Source organism: Diadema antillarum, unplaced genomic scaffold (assembly GCF_040938485.1).
Source record: "Diadema antillarum isolate AM-2024a unplaced genomic scaffold, OU_Dant_1.0 seq00000854_RagTag, whole genome shotgun sequence".
Classification (NCBI taxonomy): Eukaryota; Metazoa; Echinodermata; class Echinoidea; order Diadematoida; family Diadematidae; genus Diadema; species Diadema antillarum.
Genome location: NW_027271725.1, coordinates 453,742 through 475,881, shown reverse-complemented (window position 1 = coordinate 475,881; position 22,140 = coordinate 453,742). Strand labels below are relative to the sequence as shown.

The 22,140-nt window shown below is 39.1% G+C and overlaps 2 protein-coding genes across 2 annotated transcripts in view; one reads left to right on the top strand and one right to left on the bottom strand.

Annotated features, from left to right (window-relative positions):
* Positions 1-3,290: 3,290 nt before the first annotated feature.
* On the bottom strand, positions 3,291-15,964 carry LOC139740428 (protein misato homolog 1-like). Its single transcript, XM_071651020.1, has 13 exons — positions 15,792-15,964; positions 13,547-13,639; positions 12,824-12,936; positions 12,158-12,233; positions 10,630-10,859; positions 9,691-9,808; positions 8,911-9,045; positions 8,285-8,437; positions 7,916-8,047; positions 6,965-7,143; positions 5,754-5,849; positions 5,123-5,238; positions 3,291-3,552 (listed from the first exon to the last, which is right to left on the bottom strand). The coding sequence occupies exons 1-13, from the start codon at positions 15,873-15,875 to the stop codon at positions 3,302-3,304; spliced, it is 1,776 nt and encodes a 591-aa protein (XP_071507121.1). The 5' UTR covers positions 15,876-15,964; the 3' UTR covers positions 3,291-3,301.
* A 420-nt stretch (positions 15,965-16,384) lies between these two features.
* Positions 16,385-22,140, top strand: part of LOC139740451 (uncharacterized) — a 35,481-nt gene continuing 29,725 nt past the window's right edge. Inside the window, exons 1-2 of the mRNA XM_071651049.1 lie at positions 16,385-16,542; positions 20,407-20,492. Coding sequence (XP_071507150.1) covers positions 16,458-16,542; positions 20,407-20,492 — 171 coding nt within the window. The 5' untranslated portion in view covers positions 16,385-16,457. The remainder of the gene's footprint in view (positions 16,543-20,406; positions 20,493-22,140) is intronic.

Below are 22,140 nucleotides of genomic sequence, written 5' to 3'. Positions count from 1 at the left end.
TATTGCTGCATTCACTCAATCCACATGTATATTTGGGGTTAATTCCCCTTTAAGTACTAGCAGTCTTAGTGGCAAAACAATGTATGATAGAAGCTAGCTAAAATATATGTCCAGAATGAAGCACATTACTCAAATGTATTTTTTTTTTTGACACAGATAAAGTACCACAAGGAATGCATATAATTGTTATCTATTCTGATTTTTACTTCTTTCTTCTTTCTATTCTTGACATTGGTATCATTATCATTTATCATTACAACAAACTATTACTATTAGAATTACTTTCATTGTAATATCTATTGTTATATTTCTTTCTTTTTTAATACTATCATTTCAGAAATTAAATGTCAAAATTTATTTCTTGAACTATTTCCTAGAATCCATCACACTTCAATAAAAAAAAAAATTCATTGATGTCCTCAGCCTGTCTGATTCTCCAAAATTTTGACTGAAAGAAAAGTCAAGGTCTATGGACCTTTTCGTCCCTAGATTTCATCCAATTATACCTAGCTCTTAGCATTGCATCAAAGTAGTGAACTGCATCATATGTTTCCAGTCTGTTAAATGTCATCTTTGAAGCAAGTTTGATCCTGGTAACAGTACCTGGGTATCGGTGCATTGAGCAGCCTCAACCTACAGACTGAACATGAATTGATGCTTACTCAAACCATCACGAGAATGCCGCACATTTTCAATTTTCAATGTACGCATCTACACATTCTATTTCAAAAAAAGTCCTTCAGCACAATTGTCGAATTCCTCCTTACACACAAGGTAGACAGTTGAACACCATAAATATACTGTTGTTTTTCACGCTTACACAGCAAATCTGCACAGACAACACACCAAACACTAAATTTCACAGAAATGCTTTACTTTACATCAAACAGCTCCCCAGAGGCATTAAGCCTCAGTACGCTTTGAGTGCTGACTGGCACAGAAAACACCATTGGCCACGAGTGCGATGGTACAAGATTTCGCACGAGGTGAAAGATAGAGGCGCTCTATTCAATGAGAAAAAGCCGAGTTGAATAGTGCGCCTCATCTTTCACCAAGTGCGAAATCTTGTTCCATTGCACGAGCAAAGACCATACACTACTTGTTTTATAAGACACCTCGATCGTAAACAGATGTGGTCCACAGAGATTCTTGAATTTTGCACAGAAATGGCAACCATTTCCTGTGAAAGACGAATGAGTAGCTGCACAGTCGCAGTAACCGTGTACGTACGTACATACGCGAAATGAAGCTGTTTACAAAAATGAGTGTCAAAAGGACGCGCTTGTAAGTGCGCTTGTAATTGTTGAGTGTGTGCGGCAAATGTTTGTTTATTGTGACATCAGAGCCGTGTGATGGAACAAAAACTTGGGGGTCAATCGTGAGTTTAACACGGGGGTCAATGGAAAGGGTGACGTCAGCCATGCGCTATCCATTTTTGCTCAAACAAAATTGCACGGCTGACAGCCACAGCATGCGATGGAACTTTTAACTAAATGTCACGTGATGGGCAATCGACCAATCGACCAATTAGATAGCTACATTTTAATTAGGTGTTGTATATTACACTGTCTGTAGTTCTTGGCACAGATAGGGTTAAAGGAAAACTTGTCTTTTTTCCCTTCATCTGATCATGGTCAAATCTACACACCCTGATACCTCTTCCCACCACACTACAATCCAGGTCTTTCCTTTTGATAAGATGTAATGTCATTGAATATATTTCTTGCCTTGTCTAAAGGCGCAAAAAAGGAATGAAAGATTCAGGATTAGGCTTAGGGTACAGGATTTGGATGTAAATCTACCTGTACTTCAGGATGGAGGAAATTGTCTAAGATACAAACCAACAGGCAGACATAGAAACTCTGTAGCAGCTGGAACAATCTTTTAAAAAATACCATTAGGATGAACTGATAAACGATAATTCTGTGTTGGTTTAATGGAAGAAACCCTCTGTTGTAACACGAAGATTATTGTACATCATTTTGTACTCTCTCCGTTGATATTGCACGACAAGGTTAATGCACAGTGTTAGGTGATGACAAATATCGGAGCTCTCATTCTTCTCATTTAGGACTAACACTCTGCTACTCTTTTATCTCCACTCTGGCTGTTCCTACATCTGAAATATTTCACAATAAGAATTCTCCGTTAATTTCACAGTAAGACACCAATCTTTGTCACTCTCAATGTTACTCACGAGTCTTAACATGCCTTGGCGGTAAACCGTTCATCTATCTGCAGGATGAAATGAGTTGCAAAGGTTCTTTTTCTTTCTTTCACTAAACTTTCAGGACATTTTAAGTTAGGCTTGACATTAGCTGCGGCTTGGTGGCCAGGGTTTACTAGAAATAAATGTCCAGTCACTACCTATTTAAGAAATTTTAATGTTATATTAAGTGATTCATGGCTTTGTTTAATGTTTTTCTTTATTTTTTTCAGGCCAACACATTTCAATGTCAGGACCACCAAAAAATGGAATTTGATGATTTTGGGGGCTTGAACAAACCTTGTTTTATGTCACATACCAGGTTCACCTTACCTCCAAAGGTACTTTAGGCCAAAACAAAAGAAGGTCATAAAAGCAAGGCATCTGTCATACCCTGAAGATTTTGCAACTAGGAACCTTCACATACCATGCAGACATTCAAAATTTGAGTCTTAAATGCCATCCCTCGTTCATCCTGTCCATGAACTGGTCACTAGATATGACCACAATAATTGGCTACACACCATCACGAACAAGAGTTTGCCCTTTCAACTTAATCTTGTCAAACATTTGACAGACTTTTTTTTTTATGAGAAGCTGAAAAGATTCTTCCTATCTCACTTGAATATTTTTCTCCTATCGCTACTATTTCTGCCATAACAATCTCCTCTCTAGAAGCCAAACATCTCTTTACTATTTTTGTTTCCACCTCAGTTCTCCTTTCTTACGAGTTAAAAACAAAGATGTAAACTGTCTCTCTCTCAGACGAGAGAATCAATGTTTTAGTAAACTTCTCTTTGCTAAATACTCCTCACTACACAGTAGTGATATATTTCCGTGCACTGACACTATGGACTCAATTCCGTTACAGAATTATCAAGCATGTAGTCATAATTCCTTCCGAGATCTACCAAAACTTGACAGTCAACTCATAATGTGCCTGAAGAATCTGTTTCCTGTGGACCCAGGAATGCTGCGCCTCTCTCTATCTCATCTGGGTGTGGATAGTGTGGTTCCTCTTTAGAGAGGCCACCCAAACACTGCCCTCTGCACATAAACCGTCCAATTGACCATCCACACAAAATGACCGACTGTCTAGACATCGTCATCATCATCATCAAGGTCATCTTGGGCCAGTTGGCGGTCAGTCTCCGTCTCATAGCAACCCAGGAGCTGCTCCAGCTCCTGGATGTGTTCCTTGAACTCATCCTCCTCCAAGCCCTCCTCCGTGTAGCCGTGGAACTTGTGGATGTCCAGACGTCCAGCCTCGCTGACCAGCGAGGACAGGAGATGTCTGACAGCTGGGCTGGACTGCAGGCTCGTCACCATGGGGACACTCTCAACACCTGCATAGGAGTACCAGAGAATTGATTTCCCTCTTTGATAAGTGCTCCTTACATGATGTAGGAAATACTTTGCAGGATTCAAGCAGTACATAGAAGCACAAAGCAAAAGAACTAGCGGAGATGGGGGTGACAGTGTACGTCAAATGGTGCCTTTGCTTCTAATTTTGACATTCATCCTAAAACTGGTACTTCTCTGTGGCTCTGTACTTTTATGGATTCTATTTCACTATACTCCTATCCTCCATCACTAATATTTATAGAAGATTAGAAAAAAATGAGCTCTGTCTACACCTACTAGTAAATTGTCTATGTTAAACATTACACACACACACACACACAAAATGAGGAGTTTAGCAGGTACCAAATTATTGAGAGTTGGACGGTACAAAGCTTGAATGATTATTTACAGCAAATGTGAAAATATTCATTACATTGTCTACAACACTTTGATTGCTGAAGTAAGTGTGAAACCATTGCATAGAATCACTTTCAAGCCACATGAATGTCATTGGCAACAACATTCAATTGAGAAGAATGCTGTGGCAATTCCCTTATCTTCTCTCATCTCATTACAGATCGAACAATGACTATGACACCTACCACTCACTTCCAAATAAGTATTCATACCAACAAGACACACACTCGGTGAAACAAAGACATGACACAAATACAGATACAGACACAGACACAGACACACACACACACACACACACACACTCAAAGCCCTAATACATGTACAGTATTCATTGCATAATCGGGCATCTGATAACCGGGAACCTCGCTTAAATGACATACGCTTCCCAGAAACATTTCCAATGCATGTTATTTTCACTGGATAATCGAGCGGGGACCTCTGATAAACGGGACATTTTTTCTTCAAGCGATCTTTGATTTTGTTGATATTTTACGCAAAAAATCTACCAAAATACCACAACAATATTTCAAAGATTTCCTATCAGTTGTCGTTTACATCGAACTTACAAAGCAAGCTTCGACTGGTGTGTTTTGACCTCCGTCCATCCAGTACACGTACACGCATAGCCATGAAAGCACCGTGTATAAGTATCCATGCCATCGCGAAACACATGCTTTCGCGAACATTCTTCTCCCCTACATAAGCAAAGCCATGTGCTCGCTTGCAATTCCTACTCACATCCAATAAGAAACATGCCTCACTCACACAGCTCAGGCTGTGTACATTGTTTAATCTCAGTCATACACTTTGAGGGCAAAGTCCAAATTCCTCGTCTCTGAGTGTTTCAACTTTCAATACACTGTGATCTGTGTGTACATCACAATCTTCCTCAGTTGTGAATGAGCTAGAGGGTCGCGCCGAGGGGTAGCGTGGTTGTGTATTCATGTACATGTACAGTACGTCAGTATGCATGTGTGTGTGTGTGTGTGTGTGTGTGTGTGCACTACATGTACATGTCGTATGCCGTTAGTGCATGGTGAATGCTCATCGCGAAATCGGGCACCCGCTTAAAGGGGCCGTGTTTGCTACTCCCAACCTGTCCCGATTATGCAATGAATACTGTATCATCATTTCCAATGAAGCTTATATCTTCACCTTGTTCTTCTTTTCTATCTTCGTCCATCAACTGCCCCTCTCTGTTGACTTTTGAATTGAAGATATGAGGAAATGGAGCTCCAGTCTTGCAAGGTGGATTAATGCATCTTCCTGAACTGTGAAGGATAAATTAACTCTGCATCAATTGTGCGACATTGACAAAATTGTGTAAGTTGCAGCTGTACTGGAGTGGTATACGGATCTCTGGAAGAACTCAAAAACTTATTCAATATCAAGAAACATGTATTTACATGCATAGAAGAAGCCTGCAACCACAACCTTCTACACATAAACTTACCAACACCACCATCACCACCACCACCACCACTACTACTACTACTACTAGTTGTACTACTATTGCTACTACTATTACTACTACTACTACTACTACTACTATTACTACTGTAATTGCTACTACCAATATTATCAGTCTTTCAACTACTTTTCTACTGCTACCAAAACTACTGAAATATTACACCAGCAAATGCTAAATTGATTTTTACAAATTTTGTGACTTACTGCTCAATTTTACATCATAACAAATGACAGATAATGACTTATCTACAAAATGTAGATAGCTTAAGGGGAAAATGCATGAAATTGCATAGCATAGTATAACATAGGATCTAACCTAAGGGTCCGTGGGTAGTTGGCGATGAGATGATTCCTCAGCATTTCTTCCTCATCATGGCAAGAGTGATAGGGGTTCAGGTTGGCTGCGGGAGGCCTAGGAAAAACAAGTTATCATGAAGCAAAGTTACTTCAAGGATTCACCAGGCATGTGATATCACTTGAATAGACCTTTCATCTCTATACAGATGCTCAGCAAAGAGGAGCATGTTTTAATCAATCTTTCCTTCATGTAAAATGGAGGCCCATGCATATGCTGGATTAAGTTTGTGTCTAGACCTAACCACAAGCAATGTCCTTGGGATGAAATGCTCCATAATATCAATCCAGCATCGGCTGAGCGATGCTTGCATAAAAGTTTAGTCTGGCATTCAACCTAAAAGAGTAATGATTTGTTATTCATTGTTTCATGAGGCAATACCTGGGAAAATTTACAGCTACAGAGATCCTCCTATGCTCCAGACAAATTTTACTCGATCTCCTTCTTAAAAAAGCCCTAGGCAAACAATTTTAACAGCCTTTAACAAATAACAAAACAACACTATAGTTAATGCCTCTTCATTCCTTTCTTTCTCACATGATAATGTTACCAACAGACAGTTGATAGCATAATTATGGATGGAAAGGACATTATCAGACCAATGTTAATAATCTTTGACCTCATTTGACATTTGACCAATACAAATTCCTCATTATAATTGTCTAGTCATCACTTTCCCTCCTAACACATTCATATTATCATGGGAGACTTCTACTAGAAGTGTAGGAAATGTCCAGTGACTACGACCTTACAGGGATTTTGCCCCCCCCCAAAAAAAAACACAAAAGAAACACAAAAAACAAAAAAACAAAAAAACAAAACAAAAACAAAAACAAAAACAAAAAAACAAACAGCCACACCTCATATTATGGCTTACCTGGACTACTTATTTAAAACGAAAAGTTTACCTAAAGTACAGACATCGCCTTTCTGTAACTGTACCCTTTGGGGCAACTTTGATATCATAGCTACTGTAGCAAAATAACACAAAAACACTTAAGTTTCGATCAAATATGGCAGTAGAGATTGGCTCAAGCTATGCCCCTTGTACATGTACTTCAACTTTTCTTGAATTATTCAATTATATCAATGTACTCTGCACACATAAACAGCTTACTTTAATACTACCACACATGAATGGAGAATTCTGGAGGGTATAATGAGTGCATCACCTTTTCAATCTATTTGGAGGTACGCCTCTCAGCACCACAGATTGTGCGAAAGGATCGACCAGGTCCATCCCATGATGAGGAGAGACTGGTTGCCATGGTAACGGAGATGCTGACAGCATGTCTGCCAGCGTGGATTGATGGTGGAGTGGGAGCGGAAGACTTGCACAAAGGCTTCCAATCTGTGAGAGGAGGCAATGATAGCAAAATATCACTGTGGTAAACATAAAATTCTTGTGATAGAAGACCTTAATTGATAGGAGTAAAGAGAGTGAAAAAAAAATCATTCCTGCACTCTAAAACTGAGTAAACACGATATTCTTTATTGTTACCTTTCATGGGGTAATGACAAGGTGGCAAAATGTTAGCAAGTAATGGAATTAACAAGTGCCATATATATCGAATATATCACAGGAGATCAAGGAATTTTAACATGGCATGGCAATAGGGTAAGAACGCCATGACTGAATGTTGGCAAGTGCCTGAATAAACTTAGTATGTCTGTCACTAGTTTTGTCTGATAATTACAGATGCATGATTTTTTTCTCATGCATACAGTAAACTACAGTCAGCACATAGTTCAGCCATAATTTTAGGAGGTTTTTATTCATTTTATAAAACAGACGACTCACAGGTTCTTTTTGCAGGTCAATACGAATTGTGTACACACAGTACCTCTACACTATCTGAACCCACTCGGCTATGACTTGTGGGTTCAAACAATTCAGAGGTACTTTGTGTACACAGTTTCTTTTGACCCACTCAAACCTGTCCTGTCGGTCAGTTGTATAATAATGTAATGACAGTGGAATTCATTTTGAGCAATGCTTTGAGCACATAAACCCTAATAGGACCACCACAGGCTCATGCTACTGACACAGTTTGCAAACAGGCTGGCAATGGGAATAAAAGAGTTAAATTTGAAGCCACTATACACAGTTTGAGACAACATACCTTCCTGCCTCTTGCAGCAATAGCATCTGTCATCATGGACAGGGAGACAGCGCCCTCTGTGGCCCTGAGTGGTAAGGTGGCAGTGTCCATTGCACATGCCAGTACAGCTGATGTATGGTAATGTAGGCTAGGCTGTAAAGAGAATATGAACATTATAGGATGTAGAGACATGTTTTGGAGTACTTTTCTTATCACACACGGTTGTAAAATTTTCAAGAAACAGATTTCTTCCCTAAAAAGATATGCTGAGACTGCTGTCTGCCAATGGTCTGTTATCAGCTGGGGCACACCACAAATGGTCCAGTATTGTAGAATCATCAGTTCCTGTCCTGTCATAACCTGGATGTACAGAGACCGAATTTAACGTACCTTGTACTCTAGGTGTGGGAAGGTGACAGGGGACCCCACTTTCCTCCACAATGTCGAGGCGAGAGACAGGGGCACAAACATAGAGCTGTGAGCTACAAGTCTGCTGAAAGACAGGACGGAGTTGATTACACGATAGCTGTCAAGCAAGGGGTTCTGTGAGTGGAAAAAAAAAAGAGAGATATCTTTATTCTTCTGCCTGTTGTTCATCATAGCAATATACAGTCTTTGCCATGTTTACAGCATGATAGGTAGGCTTTCTAATCATGTGATTTGCTTGTGTTTTTGTGCAGTTTGGAATAACATTTGATATCAATTCATTTTGATACATCCACCAGATGATTGTTGGGTTTGCACACCTCATCAGTGTGAGAAGGCACAGAATGTGTCAAGAGTAGACTGATGACAGATTCATGTAATGTACAGAAGCATTGTGGATGGTGTCATTTCACACTGCATGCCTCCTTCATTGCTTTATCTTACTATCATTTAGCTTGTCCGTTGTTGCTAAATATATATTCCATAATCCTAGTATTTCTTGCTAGTCCCAGCAACTGCTACTTAAGAGATATGAAACATTTTCTTTCTAAATGTCAATAATCATGGCTGCCTTCTGATGACACACTTACGGAATCATCAAAACAGGTGGGGGCTACCCCTGCCGTCAAGATCCCCTTGCCATGATAATCATCAGCAAGTCCCTCCAGTACACCACATCCAAGCCCTGAAAATCCATTGTAGAAATCAAGATACACCTGGAAACCCTACAGACAAAATAAAACAATTGAAAAAAAAAATAAAACAACGACTATGAATAAATCATCCAAACTGGAAAATTGTTATTTAGTGTGATATAAAGAGAGTAAACATTGGGAAAACAATTTCAACTGCCTTTAAACAAACATACATATATAAGATGGTAACAGAAAACAAGATACAGTTACAAACATGGACAAGCAAATGTCACAAGTTAAGAATATCTCGATTGTGTGAGAACAGTCATCTAAATGCCCCTAAAGTTCACTGGAATAATGTCTACTATGACACTACAACAACCAAAGTCAACTCACCTACAGAGCCTTAACAATAACTTTTCAGGTGTACTTTACATTTATCAGATTTATGACAGATTCTTGCCCAATCTATGTGGAAAGGAAACCATATATAATGATTTGTAGTCTGGGCCAGCTTTTTATTTGTATGTGGTGGCAACTACAGAAATTAGGATTGACAAAGTGTAGGGGAAAAAAATAGATGTAGAAATGGAAATACCTTAATTCAGGAACTGCTGCTAATCACCAAATCGATATGTTAGCACATATCAGACACTTGTTGGCATTTTGAATAAAAGATTCTGTAAATCCCCTCCCGTATTAGTCTCAAAGCTTTCTTCCATCATTGTACTTTACCTGCAGGTGGTCACATTCTTCAACAAAAAAGTGCAGCCGGTCTTCAATGTCATCGGATATATCCTTCCTGCTAAGTAACTCCTTTCCCTGGGTGTACAAATCAAACGGTCCTATAGTACTGGAATGGACGACAAGGGTACAGATGTGTCATCATGAGCATGTGAATACGTACTAAAATGCATTACATATGGTACAAAATATCCCAAATGTCTCATCCTCCAAAATATCCATCTATCCATCAAGTATAGGTTACCAGCACAAAATATGAGAATATCAAGGTGTTTCCAGATGAGATGCTGCTTCATGAGTCATCATGATGTTGACTGACATGCCTCCCACTGACAGCCCTTACCTAATCAATATTGTTGGAAGTGTTTACCATATCACATTAATCATTGTAAGACTTCCTAGCCAATTTTTTAATCGTAACCGATGTATTTCATGGGCATTTTGAGTTAGATGACAATAAAAATACATGTACAATGTTTAGAGTGATATGTAAGAAGTTGAATTTTGCAAGAATTCTTCCACACTTACACCAATAAATGCTCTTCCCCATTTTATGGCTGTAAACACTTTTAGCCGATTATGTCAAGAATTTCAAGTTTGTAAGTACTGGCAAAGATATGTACCATTTAAGCAATGGACTCAGAGCATGGACTGCTCCTAGATACATTACAAAGTACACAAGTAACTTGTCTCGATGTGGCTTGCATTTGAGGTAAGTTCCACTGAATTTCATAGATGGCTTCTAGAACTGATTTAATTCCTTGACCTTAATCCCTTGACCCCTGGTCTAATAACTGATAATCTTCTGAAATGACTGTATAAAATGATCCTTACACATGCCATTGCCCATTTCTCATTTTGAAACCTCAAAACATTTTTGAGTTGCTACGATAACTCAAAATAGTAAATGAATGCGCTACATGTGCAGACCTGTTGTGCATATATTCCTTGACAATGGAGATCGTGCGAGGATGGAGGTGACCATAAAGGTAGTCTGACCACACAGCAACTTCCTCATTCAGATTGTAGCTCCTTTTGGTCACAGACTTTGCACCCTTGTGCTCCTCGCTTTCAGTATCTGCCTCGGTGGAGTCATTGTCAGGGGTCAAGAGGTCGTTGCCACTGGTTGGTGGTCGGCATTCTCCATGCTCGAACATCTCCTGCAAAAAAGAGTTGAATCTTTGTAGGCTTTTCCCACATTACTCAACAACACAACATTCACATTTAAATAGAAATAATTCTTGTGTCGTGTTGCACCACTCGTTTTGAGGGGTCACGAAATCTACTTGTCTGTGCCATGGCAGTTAAAATCATTGCAAGTCGAGGTATAGGAGAGGGAAGTCTCGATTAAAAACCAGGTAGGGTGGGGAATACAGTGCACTCCCGTTACAACGAACATGGTTATAACGAAATTTCGTTATAACGAAGTAAAACTTCTGGTCCCAAAATTATCGCCATTAAAGTCTATGGTACAAAATTCGCTTATAGCGAACACGGTTAAAGCGAAATTTTCGTGATAACGAAGTCTTTTCCGAGCACCACTGACAAAGAAAAACAAAAGAAATGTGCTCCGTTATAACGAAATGCAGATCGCTTTTGAAAATACGCAGCGGAACAAGGCATTTACAGTGTCTCTGCATGGGCAAACGCGTCACATCACTGTGTGTTCGCTTGGTGTGTCACGCACAATTTCCGAGGGGAACTTGCGTTATTGTAATACAATAATCTGAAATAGATTAACTATTTGTTTTATCGTTCACATAGCTTTCCAGTGTATAACCAGTATTCAACAAACAGAATATCATATATGCGTGGCTTCCTTGTTTTTGTTATGTATTGTATTTGTTCGGTTATAACGAAATTTCGTTATAACGAAAGAAAACTGCCGGTCCCGAGCATTTCGTTATAACGGGAGTGCACTGTACTATGGAGTGGGAAGGCTAGCCTGGCTTGGAACAGGAGTTGACTGATGAGTGTACGCTTTGATGCACATTGGACGCTGATTGGTGCTATTTGTGGTTTTTGAATGTACTCCAGTTGGCAGCGAATGACTCAGCAACCCATGAATCCCCATGCTTCCGTGTCTAGTTCATTGTAGCTACACGTCATGACTCATGTGATGAAAGATGTCAATCAAATTAATTAATGGACAAAACTATTGCAGCTTACATGATCACAATCTTTTTCCATGGAAAGGGCCTTTGATCTGTCATCTTTAATGTTCATATCACAAAGAACAAAGACTCAAAGAAATATCATTCACAAACCCACAGTGGTGAAAAATAATTAAGTACACGTACATGTGTGCACAGAAATACACCTGCCCATCATGACATCATCATATTTCTAGCATTACTATGCAAGGATAGTACAAAAAAGGCACAGTCACACATTACAGCAACTACTCATACGCCTTTTACTACAATAAGTGAATCACAAAATCCATCTATGAACATACATCTTGAGCTTCAAGGTCGGCTAAGAACTGGTTCTTATGAGCAGGACTGCTTTTGTGAAGAGTGACATCTCCGCCCCTGAAAAAGAAGACAATCAATTTGTCATATAATGTTATAGAAAGCACAGAATATCTATTGAAGAATGTGAATAGTTGATTAAAAAACAACAATAACACATGAACAAAACAGGACTCTCAGATTCGTTCATATTAGAGTATTCTTAGGGGATTGCAGTATTGCAGGTTAAATTAAAAAAAAATCTGTGAGATATGGACTTGAAATAAGAAAATGAAAAAATAGTATACACAAAAGCTGAAAGATTAATTTTCTTACTAATACTGAGACACTTCCTCAATATAATATACAACATACACACCACTCATTGTCTATTTTGCTTATAAATACTGCTCCATATCTCTGTTGATTTTTAAGAATCTTACAATTGAATTGGGTGCAGTTTGAAATGTACTTGAAAAAACATGTCACTTCATCAAATTTTGCAACTACTCATGTAGCACTTGTTCAGATAGAAACACTTATATTTTGCATAGCAAGACAGAATAACAGTATGAATTTGATATACTGTACACTGTATCTCCATTACACCGTTACCCCACAGATTCTCAGCAGACTGGTTTTGAACATGATAATCAATTTCTAGTACCTACCAGTGCACATCCTCCTCAGCCTTGAGGTCATACAAGATTCCTTCTGCTCTCAATGTGTTCAGACTGTCTTTCAGGTCCACACACACCAAGCGAGGGGTGTATGTCACCTCCCCCTACAGAGCCAGAAATAGAGTAAACTTAATAGACATTAAACAATTGTAACACATCTTTCCCCTATAACACTACATTGTTGGCTATGTGAAGACACTACAGCTGTACACATATCATTCTGAAAGATGATTCTCCTTAGTACCAAATGTAATGATCCTCATTTTGAAGCACTGGTGTGGTCTCAAACAGAAAGATCATTGCATCCTAGAATGGCTACAGGTGTATGTAATACAATTTAAGAACAAGATCTAGAATTTATGGTCAGCATAATTATGACATTCACATGATTACTTCTACAGTTTGATCATGTAACAACTGAAAAACATTGCATTGATCTCTGTTGATACTGTCCTTCCTACACTGAATTGGTTAACTAGACAAAAACAAGGAATGCAATTCACCTTACATATCAAATGAATGCTTCATTTATCACTATGAAACATATCTGAATGCAAAGAAAACCATTAAAATCATACTCATAGCTTGACCAAGGCATGTAAACATGCATCAAGATACAGCTATGACTTTGTACATCGTATGGAAATTTGATCATGACATAGTGATCATAACTTACATTAATTTCGGTACATTGTACATTGAACGGTTACAAACCTGTAATGTTCTTCCTTCTCTGAAGAGCACATCATTGTTGATATCCTTAGGGACCAGCTGGGCAGGGTTTGGGTCATAGGAAAATGTGGATTCCTGATAGTGGTGTATAATTGAATTGACAGAGAAGATGACAGGAAAGTTATTTTCAACACCAACATAAATTTACAGTTTGTATTATCATTCCAAATCCACTGACTACAGTGAACAGCAAAAATGACAGTGAATGCCTGATGAAATGTTCACACAAATTTTTCGCCCTTAATTATCACACTAGAATAGTTTCTGGTGCAAGTGTACTTTTGCACCACCCTGTCTAATGATTTCTAAACATGCACAAACTCACCCTCGTTATTCAGTAACCTAAAATAATTGCTTCTGAGTCTCCAGAGTCAGATAGAAGTTGAGTGTGTGCGTGCATCTCCTTATATCTCTCTCTTCCTTTTCTCTTTCCTTCTTTTTTTTTCTTTCATTATCAGGTATCCCTAAGGCTGCGTTCACATAGAAGTATTCGGTATTCGGTATTCGATATTCGCTATTCGCTATTCGCTATTCGCTATTCGGGCACCGAGTACACCATCACCCGCACCGTCAACTCACCATCCCATGCAGTGAGGATTTCTTCCTCCTACATCCCAGCAAATCTTATTAACAATTTCTAAACTGCATCAGAATGTCAGTCTACATGCTTATTTTTGCTAAAGGGCAAATCCAGACCAAAATTGCATTATTTCATAAACGAGGGAAGGTATACGCTGCAAGAAAATCGAACAAGCTCGATTTCCACTTTGCTAAACTTTTCGCAGCTATTCGGTACTTTCAAATAGTGCCCTCTTATGTGAACCGGTGTGAGGAAATCCTATCGTTCGATTCAAGCTATTCGTGTGCCCTCGAAAACGAGCCCCGAATACCCGAATAGTATACTTCTATGTGAACGCAGCCTAACTTTCCCTTTCCTTCCTATCATGTCTTTGTGAGTTTCCTCTTGTCCAATTTTTTTGTTCAATTTCCTACGAGTATCCAATCTCATGTTCTGCCTATCTGTTGTTTCCTTCTAGTCATCTTCTCTCCACCTACATTATACCTCTCTTTTCTCTCCTTTCCAAAATCCTACTTATGTTTTATTCGGATGTATCTTTTTTTTTTATTTCCTCTTCAGCCTGTTTAATTCTCTTTCTTTCCCTTCTATTCATCTTACCTTTCATCCAGTTTTGATTCATCTCTTATTTTATTATTCTACCTGGTGCTATTTTGTTTTAAATCTTTAATTCCTTCTTGATTTCTCTCTACTTTTCAAACATATCCATCTCTCCCTTTACTTCCTTGATATCAATTGATAGTGTTTAAATTTTCTCTTTTTCTTTCCTTCCATTATCATATAAAAAAACCCATCTAGTTTCTATTTTGTAGGGGACCCTAAATCCTTCGTTTTAAATTCATTTTTCCATGTTTGCCTTTTTAGTAACTTTCCAGTTACTTCCATTTCCCCTTTTCCCATCCTTTCTCTTTAATTTGTCCACCCTTGTCTTTTTCAAAATCTTATTTCATTCAAACAACAACCATGATGCCGCTTTGTCTGCTCCTGTGCAACACAGTTAGCACAGAGCAATCTATAGCAGCAATCAGCGTATTCCGACATGGAAAAAGTGTTGAATAATCCACTTCTAATGGACTTGGGTCTCCGATCACTCAGATGCAAATATTCTTGGTTGTTGATGAATTGAGAGTGAGTTTGTGCATGTTTCGAGATCAATTGATGGGCAGCATGGTGAAAACGTAAACCGTCGTCTCTAGTTAAGTTTCTAGTGACTAGTTCTAGTTGTCGAATTGAATTTACATAGTATCAGCCATCGAGTCCGTTCTTGAAAATCAACATACTTTTTAGCATTCATCTAGGGTCCAACATCAGCTAATTTATATCAGAATAGGCATAAAATTTAATCATGATAATTCTTGCTAATCAAATTAGTTGTTAGCCACATTTGTGTTCATTCCATTAACAATACATTCAATCAATTCTATTCGTTTTCAAGACAGAGAAAAAAGTGTGTGCAGTTTCAGACCATGACCATCAATATAATCACCATTTGATTATAACTTGCATTCACTTTGCCACAGAGAAGAAGTAAGTTTAAATATTGAAATTAAAACATTGAAACCGGAAAGCAAAATTTTCCATACAGCGCTATCGACGAGTGGGACCACGAATCTTCCACCTCTCAACAACACATTGAACAAATTTGCTTACCTGAATATTCCAGAAATGTGTTCCAATAAAATTTGCATAGTGGCCACATTGGAGTGTTACAATTTCTCTTGTCTTCCCGTCCATTTATCAAAAGAAATTAACTTTGCTGTATCTTGTGCGAGCAATTCTATTCCTTCTGCTTGAAGTTGGGAAGGGCTAGGCGAATTCGTCTGGTACGGTCTCTTCTTTCGCTCATTTCTCACAGAAATCACGTTGTACCACACCATGGCGATCAATGAATGAAATGTGAGCACAGTCTACACGTAAATCCTTGTACTCCTGTCGTAGAGAAAACAATTCGCACGTGTGTGAAGGACAAGCCGTGTGTGTGCACACATGTGGGCCGCATACAATCGCATTACGAGAACACACCACGTCCGTACAACATACCGCATCGCACAACCCGTTCATTCACCAGGCAGGAACATTATTATTGCTCTCAATGCAATCACTCTTCTCGTTGATAAAAGTAGTTGTACCCGCGTAACACTGCCCTAAAGATTTCCTTTACGGCATGATACTAACTATTTATTTGCTTTTCTCATAAGATTATACGGATTCGAGAAACTGTATTGGTTGTATTATTACTCAATTTGATTCCCTTTCATCTCAGCAAATGTGGCATTAGATGGTGTGAATGTGAGGTGACTTGGACAGTTCGGCAGAATGGCTACAAAGTGCGAGAGATGCTGTGAAGTTCCATCGGAGGTGGAATGTTTCGACTGCGGTGGAGGAAAGACCGACAAACAAGGTAGATCATCGTACAGTGTACTATCTGTCAGTTTATCGAGGCACTTAATATGAGTTTTATTAGTAGCTCCTTTAATTTAGTTTATGATCTGTGAGATTCAACTCCTTTTATGGACCTGAGGCTGTAAAACATTACTGAGATTTTTTCTGCCACTGATGAACACTGCTGTGTGTGACTGAAAGAGTAAACCTGCTCTGCTCTCTGACTCTGGTTACCAATGTTCTTGCCCCCCCCCCCCCCCCCCCCCCCCCCCCGGCCCCGGTCTAGCCCAATCTCCAAAACAAGAGAAAAGAGATTAGGAATAAAAGAGAACAAAAAAGATTCGTATCAAATGAGAACAAGGCAATGCCATTTTCACGGGGACTAAAGTAAACGTATCATCGCAATACCCATGTAAATTTACCCATGCAACCCATGCCAGTTCCAGGCAGGTACATTTACTACCACTTACCATACCAGTTACTAAGTTGCTGTGGAAACACCTGGCTACCCACTGGCAACTCAGTGCAATGACACAGCTTTTTAGTTTATTACATAAACTTGCTCATTTCTGCTTTGCGTTGGTGTTATCGATTTTTTACTTGAAGTTTTGAACACAATTATTTACAACCTACTGAAAACAAAGATTTGTTGCTTCGTCTGCACACTGTAGATCACCTCTCTCAGCATGGTTATTCACTTGGTAAAGGCAGAAGTTACCCGGATGGTCATCCCTGCACTTTATTAGGTCATGCTGTCGGCCATGCAGCGGTACACTCGAGCAGCGCGCAGTTGTAGCAGAGGACCAAAGGTGACGCACACGCCGCGCTCGCTATGAAGCACTTTGAATTAGTGGTATGCTGGTATAGTGCAGCGATGGACAGGTTTTGCAGTCTGGTATTACACAAATTTTGTCCCTTGGCTGTTGCATGTTTGCTAAGTATGGATTGTAACACCAATTTAAGCCCAAGCAATCGATTTCATCTGTTTTTTCATGTGAGTAAAACACAAGGTTAGAGGTAAAAAGTAGAATTGTTTATATCTTGTTGCTATTTTTGAGGGGTATCCCGATTATTATAAAATTGTACGGATACTTTCCAGATGCTGTGCTGGTCAGGCTACAAGGGGACATGCTCAGCTGTGAATTTTAAATGACACTTAATCTAATCTTGAGTCTAGAACTTAGTTAGAAGCAGACCCAGTGAGTGCAGTTTGGTCACAGAGTATGATGTTGTCACATGTTTCAGCTTCTCCATAGTCATATGTCATTAGCTGAGTACTTGGTGAAATGTGATAGTTTTTGTCTTAAATTATTGTCATAAACATTGCTGGATGCATGTAAAAAATGACACGTTTCTAGCTGGTCACCATGGCCTGTCCACTCCTGTGGTGTGTTCAAATGTGTGTGACTTGCTTAACTTATGTGATTAAGTCTTGGTGACAGTGATGAATTGTCAGGGTTTGGTGGCTTTTAATGCTTGTGAATGACAGATGAATGCAGGAGCATACTTTAATGTAATTTTTGTTTCTTGATTGCCTTAAGTAAGACACAGAAGTTGATTATTTACATTGGAACTCTAAAAAAAAAAGAAAAGAAAAGGATGAAACACTAATATGTAGTAAGAAACACCTGCATTCTTCCATCATTCAGGAGCAGTTAAAATCTCCATACCCTAACAATTAATAATTGATCACAGCAGCTAATTTTGACAGAATACAATGTGTGTACAGTGTAGTTACAGTATATTCATCAAATGCGACTCATACAGGGAGTACACTGCAGGCAAATATTCCATGTTTCCATTTGTACTTAGGCAGTGTTTAAATGACAAAAAGTCAACAGTGCATGCCCCCTAGATCTGAGATTTGCCAATAACAGTAGAAAATGAACTTTTACAAAAGCTTGAATTCCTATCAGTAAGTTCACTTTGCAGTCCACACACCTGATGGTTTGAGCCCCAGCCATCCAGTCTGTGCAGTAGTCTCAGTTTAATGAGATACCAGGAGACATTCACTTGGAAAGTTCTTTTAATTAGGTAGGATTAGGATAAATACTTCAGGTCTCATGAAATTTCTTACTTGTTACTGATTTGAGTTGATTATAAGAGGCATTGAAAGTGAGAATGCTGAATCCCTTTTGATTGAAGATTCTACCCTCTAGTAATCATGGCTCGACTTCTTGATTTCCTCTAGAGAAGTGTGAGGAGGGAATTGCTCTGACACCATGTCATGTTTTATCAATATATGCATGAAGTTGGCTTTTATTAATTTATCTCTCTTTTGTAATGACAACAAATTCACACATTCATCTTCATGATAGACTGCATATATACACTGTACATGTATAACCCTTTGAGCCATTCAGGATTAGGAAAGAAGAAAAACAAGGAGAATTTTCACCCACTGACAATTTGACAAAACTTTTGATGCCAGTACAAGGGTGACTTTATAAACAGAATCTCCTGTACCAGTGAGAATATAAAAATCTGGTTAATCGAATTTGATAGCCAGCATGTGAAGTTATCACACATGCTCTCTATCCCTGCGTTCACATTGGTCCCCGTGATGCGGGGACAGCCACCAGAGATCTTATCTTTTTTGCGACTGACCGTCCACACTGCTATCTCATCTGTCCCCGAGCTGTGGGGGCAATTGGGTCTCTGGGCGAGCTCTGCTACTTGAAACCAGGCATAGCGCATGCGCACATTTGATGACCGCAGCAGTCAGCTGGACGCTATCAACTTACGCCCCAAGGTCACTCTCCCCTCCAAATCTTGTCCCTGGACCTGACTTACTTGGCAGCGACTACAACTGTACTTGAATCTTAGTCTTTAATGTCAGGTAAAAGTTTAATATTTACCAACCATTTTGATGTTTTCTACACATTTCAGAACAACTTCAGTTTACAGTGATGCTGTTTGTGTGTATGTGTGTGTGTGTGTGTGTGTGTGTGTGTGTGTGTGTATTGTACCCACAGCTGCACTACCGTGTGCACTACTACATGTATGTGCATGTTGTATTGTACTGCAACCAACTACTGTCTGCTTGGCAACGTAGAGCTTCAGTTCAAATGATTCAGTTATTCCATAATGTATGAAAGTGTCTTCTAACAAACTTTGAAGACCCAAATGTTAGTGTGTTGAGGTTGTGAAGTATGTACACTAGTATTTACAAGTAGGATGTACAAGTGTATTTATACATGTTCTGAAATCATGCACAGAGTGAAACACCACAAGAATTCTAGTGCCAGTGAAACACCACTAGCATTCTAGTGCGATATAGAAGTGCACAAGCACAAGCATATCCCCTGAAACCAAGTTTGCCGCCACCAGGCTCATGCATGTACACGAGTAGGAGTGTGTGTGGAGACATCTACATGTATTTGCGACGTTTGTATGTACATGTGTACTTATTAATAGTACAGCGAGCTGTCCGAGCTCACAGTATCACATTGCGGCTGGCTTTTAGGATTCTTGGTTAGCAGTATGTACAGTTGTACAACAGTGATAGATTTTAATGCAATGCGTGCATGACATCACAATCGTTAGGTTATCATGATCAGTAGCTGAATTTCGGATGTTTTTTCGCCCAACCAAAAGTAGTAAATATATAAAAAAAACGAGATTGACGTGGAAAAAAAATGCAAATGGAGATGTGAAAAAAAAAATTCACTGGCATCTTGAAAAAAGTAAAGAGTAAACAAAAAATTGGATGTGCGTGAGAATGAAAAAAAAAATTAATTTACTTGACTTACAATGTACAACAGAAGGAAGGAAAGAGAAAGAGAAATAGAAAGAGAGAAAGAATATATGTTGCAATATGTTACAGCTCTAAAAATGTTGATCAGTGAATATCAATGTTTCATTTATTCTTCTTTTATTGCAGGAGGAATTCCGCTCTGCATTGAATGTTCCAACCTTCTCCATGTCGGCTTCATGAAGAGCCACAATATAGAGACCAAAGAAGTCAAGGTAATTTGTTTTGATACTTTTGGCACCGTCTTGTCTGACTCACTTGTTACAATAATCTCTGGAGATTTTGAATTAGCACATTGGTTTTCTGTAGGCAGTGTGAACTTGATCCTCTCAATAATCCCAAGTGATGTCATGTTCATACACTTTACATTGAAGGCTCTGTCTCCTTTATGCTGAAAGTGTTTTATACAAAACTTGTATGGTGCATCATATTCATGTATGGTTGTAAAACATAGGAACCAAATTTTCCAAATCATGTTTACTCTTTCTGTGCCAGGGAGTTTGGACATTGTGTACAATGCTATTGAATTTTCTGTGCCAATTTGCATTCGCCAAAGGATTTACACCATATGACAAGTCAACATGATATGCTTATAGCAGGGGCGGATCAAGGAATTCTGTAGAAGGGGGGGGGGGCATGACTAATATTTCTGGTGCCACTTCCGGTTTCATTTCATTTTTTTCTTTTTATTATACCCCCGCCAAACGAAGTTTGAAGGGGGTATATAGGAATCAGCGGACGGTCGGTCGGGCGGTCGGTCCGTTGCAAATCTTGCGTCGCGAACTACTTCCTCAGTTTTCAACCGATTCCCATAAAACTTGGCACAGATGTGTGCCTTGGGTTGTAGATGTGCAAGACGTATTTTTTGACAGTACCCAAAAGTACGTTGCCATGGTAATGGCATATTATGGGCAAAAATGGGTACAAATCTTGCGTCGCGAACTCCTCCCACAGTTTTTGATCAATTTTTATGAAATTAGGTACAGATGTTCATCTGAATATGTTAATGTGCAAGACACATATTTCCGCAGTGGCAAAAAGTGCGTTGCCATGGTAACGGCATGTTATTGGTAAAATATAGGGCAAAATGCTTCATGGCAAAACTGCTTCATCCGTGTTCTTCCAATTCTCATGGAATTCAAATTGAATGTTTGTCTTAGGATATAGGTCAGCATGACACATTTCTTGACAGTGACAAAAAGTATGTTGCCATGGTAACAGCTCACATATTATGAGCCAAAATGATGGAAAATTTTGTGTTGCAAACTACTTCCTCAGTTTTTGCCCAATTTCCATGAAACTTGGTACAGATGTGTGCCTTTGGTTGTAGATGTGCAAGACGCATTTTTTGACAGTACCCGAAAGTACGTTGCCATGGTAACGGCATATTAATGGCAGAAGATCAAGGAAAGATCTTGCGGATTTAACTACTTCCTCAGTTTTTTGACCAAAGCTTATGAAATGTGGCACACACCTTGATCTTGGTGGGAAGATGTGGAAGACATATTTTTCGGACGTGTCGGAAGCTGCATTGCCATGGTAACGGCATATAAATGGCAGAAGATCAAGGAAAGATCTTGCGGATTGAACTACTTCCTCTGTATTCGACTGAAGCTCATGAAATGTGGCACACACATTGGTCTTGGTGGGAAGATGTGCAAGACATTTTTTGGACGTGTCGGAAGCTGCGTTGCCATGGTAACGGCATATTAATGGCGGAAGATCAAGGAAAGATCTTGTGGATTGAACTACTCTCAGTTTTTGACAAAAGCTTATGAAATGTGGCACACACAATAGTCTTGGTGGGAAGATGTGCAAGACATATTTTCGGACGTGTCGGAAGCTGCGTTGCCATGGTAACGG

What these genes read in the sequence shown, in the direction of transcription:
- LOC139740428 (XM_071651020.1), bottom strand. Translation starts at nt 15,875, where the DNA reads ATGGACGGGAAGACAAGAGAAATTGTAACACTCCAATGTGGCCACTAT. An exon ending in GCTGAGGAGGATGTGCACTG is followed by an intron (nt 12,234 to 12,823) that starts GTAGGTACTAGA and finishes CTTCTTTTTCAG; the next exon opens with GGGCGGAGATGTCACTCTTC. An exon ending in AACTACCCACGGACCCTTAG is followed by an intron (nt 5,239 to 5,753) that starts GTTAGATCCTAT and finishes TATCCTTCACAG; the next exon opens with TTCAGGAAGATGCATTAATC.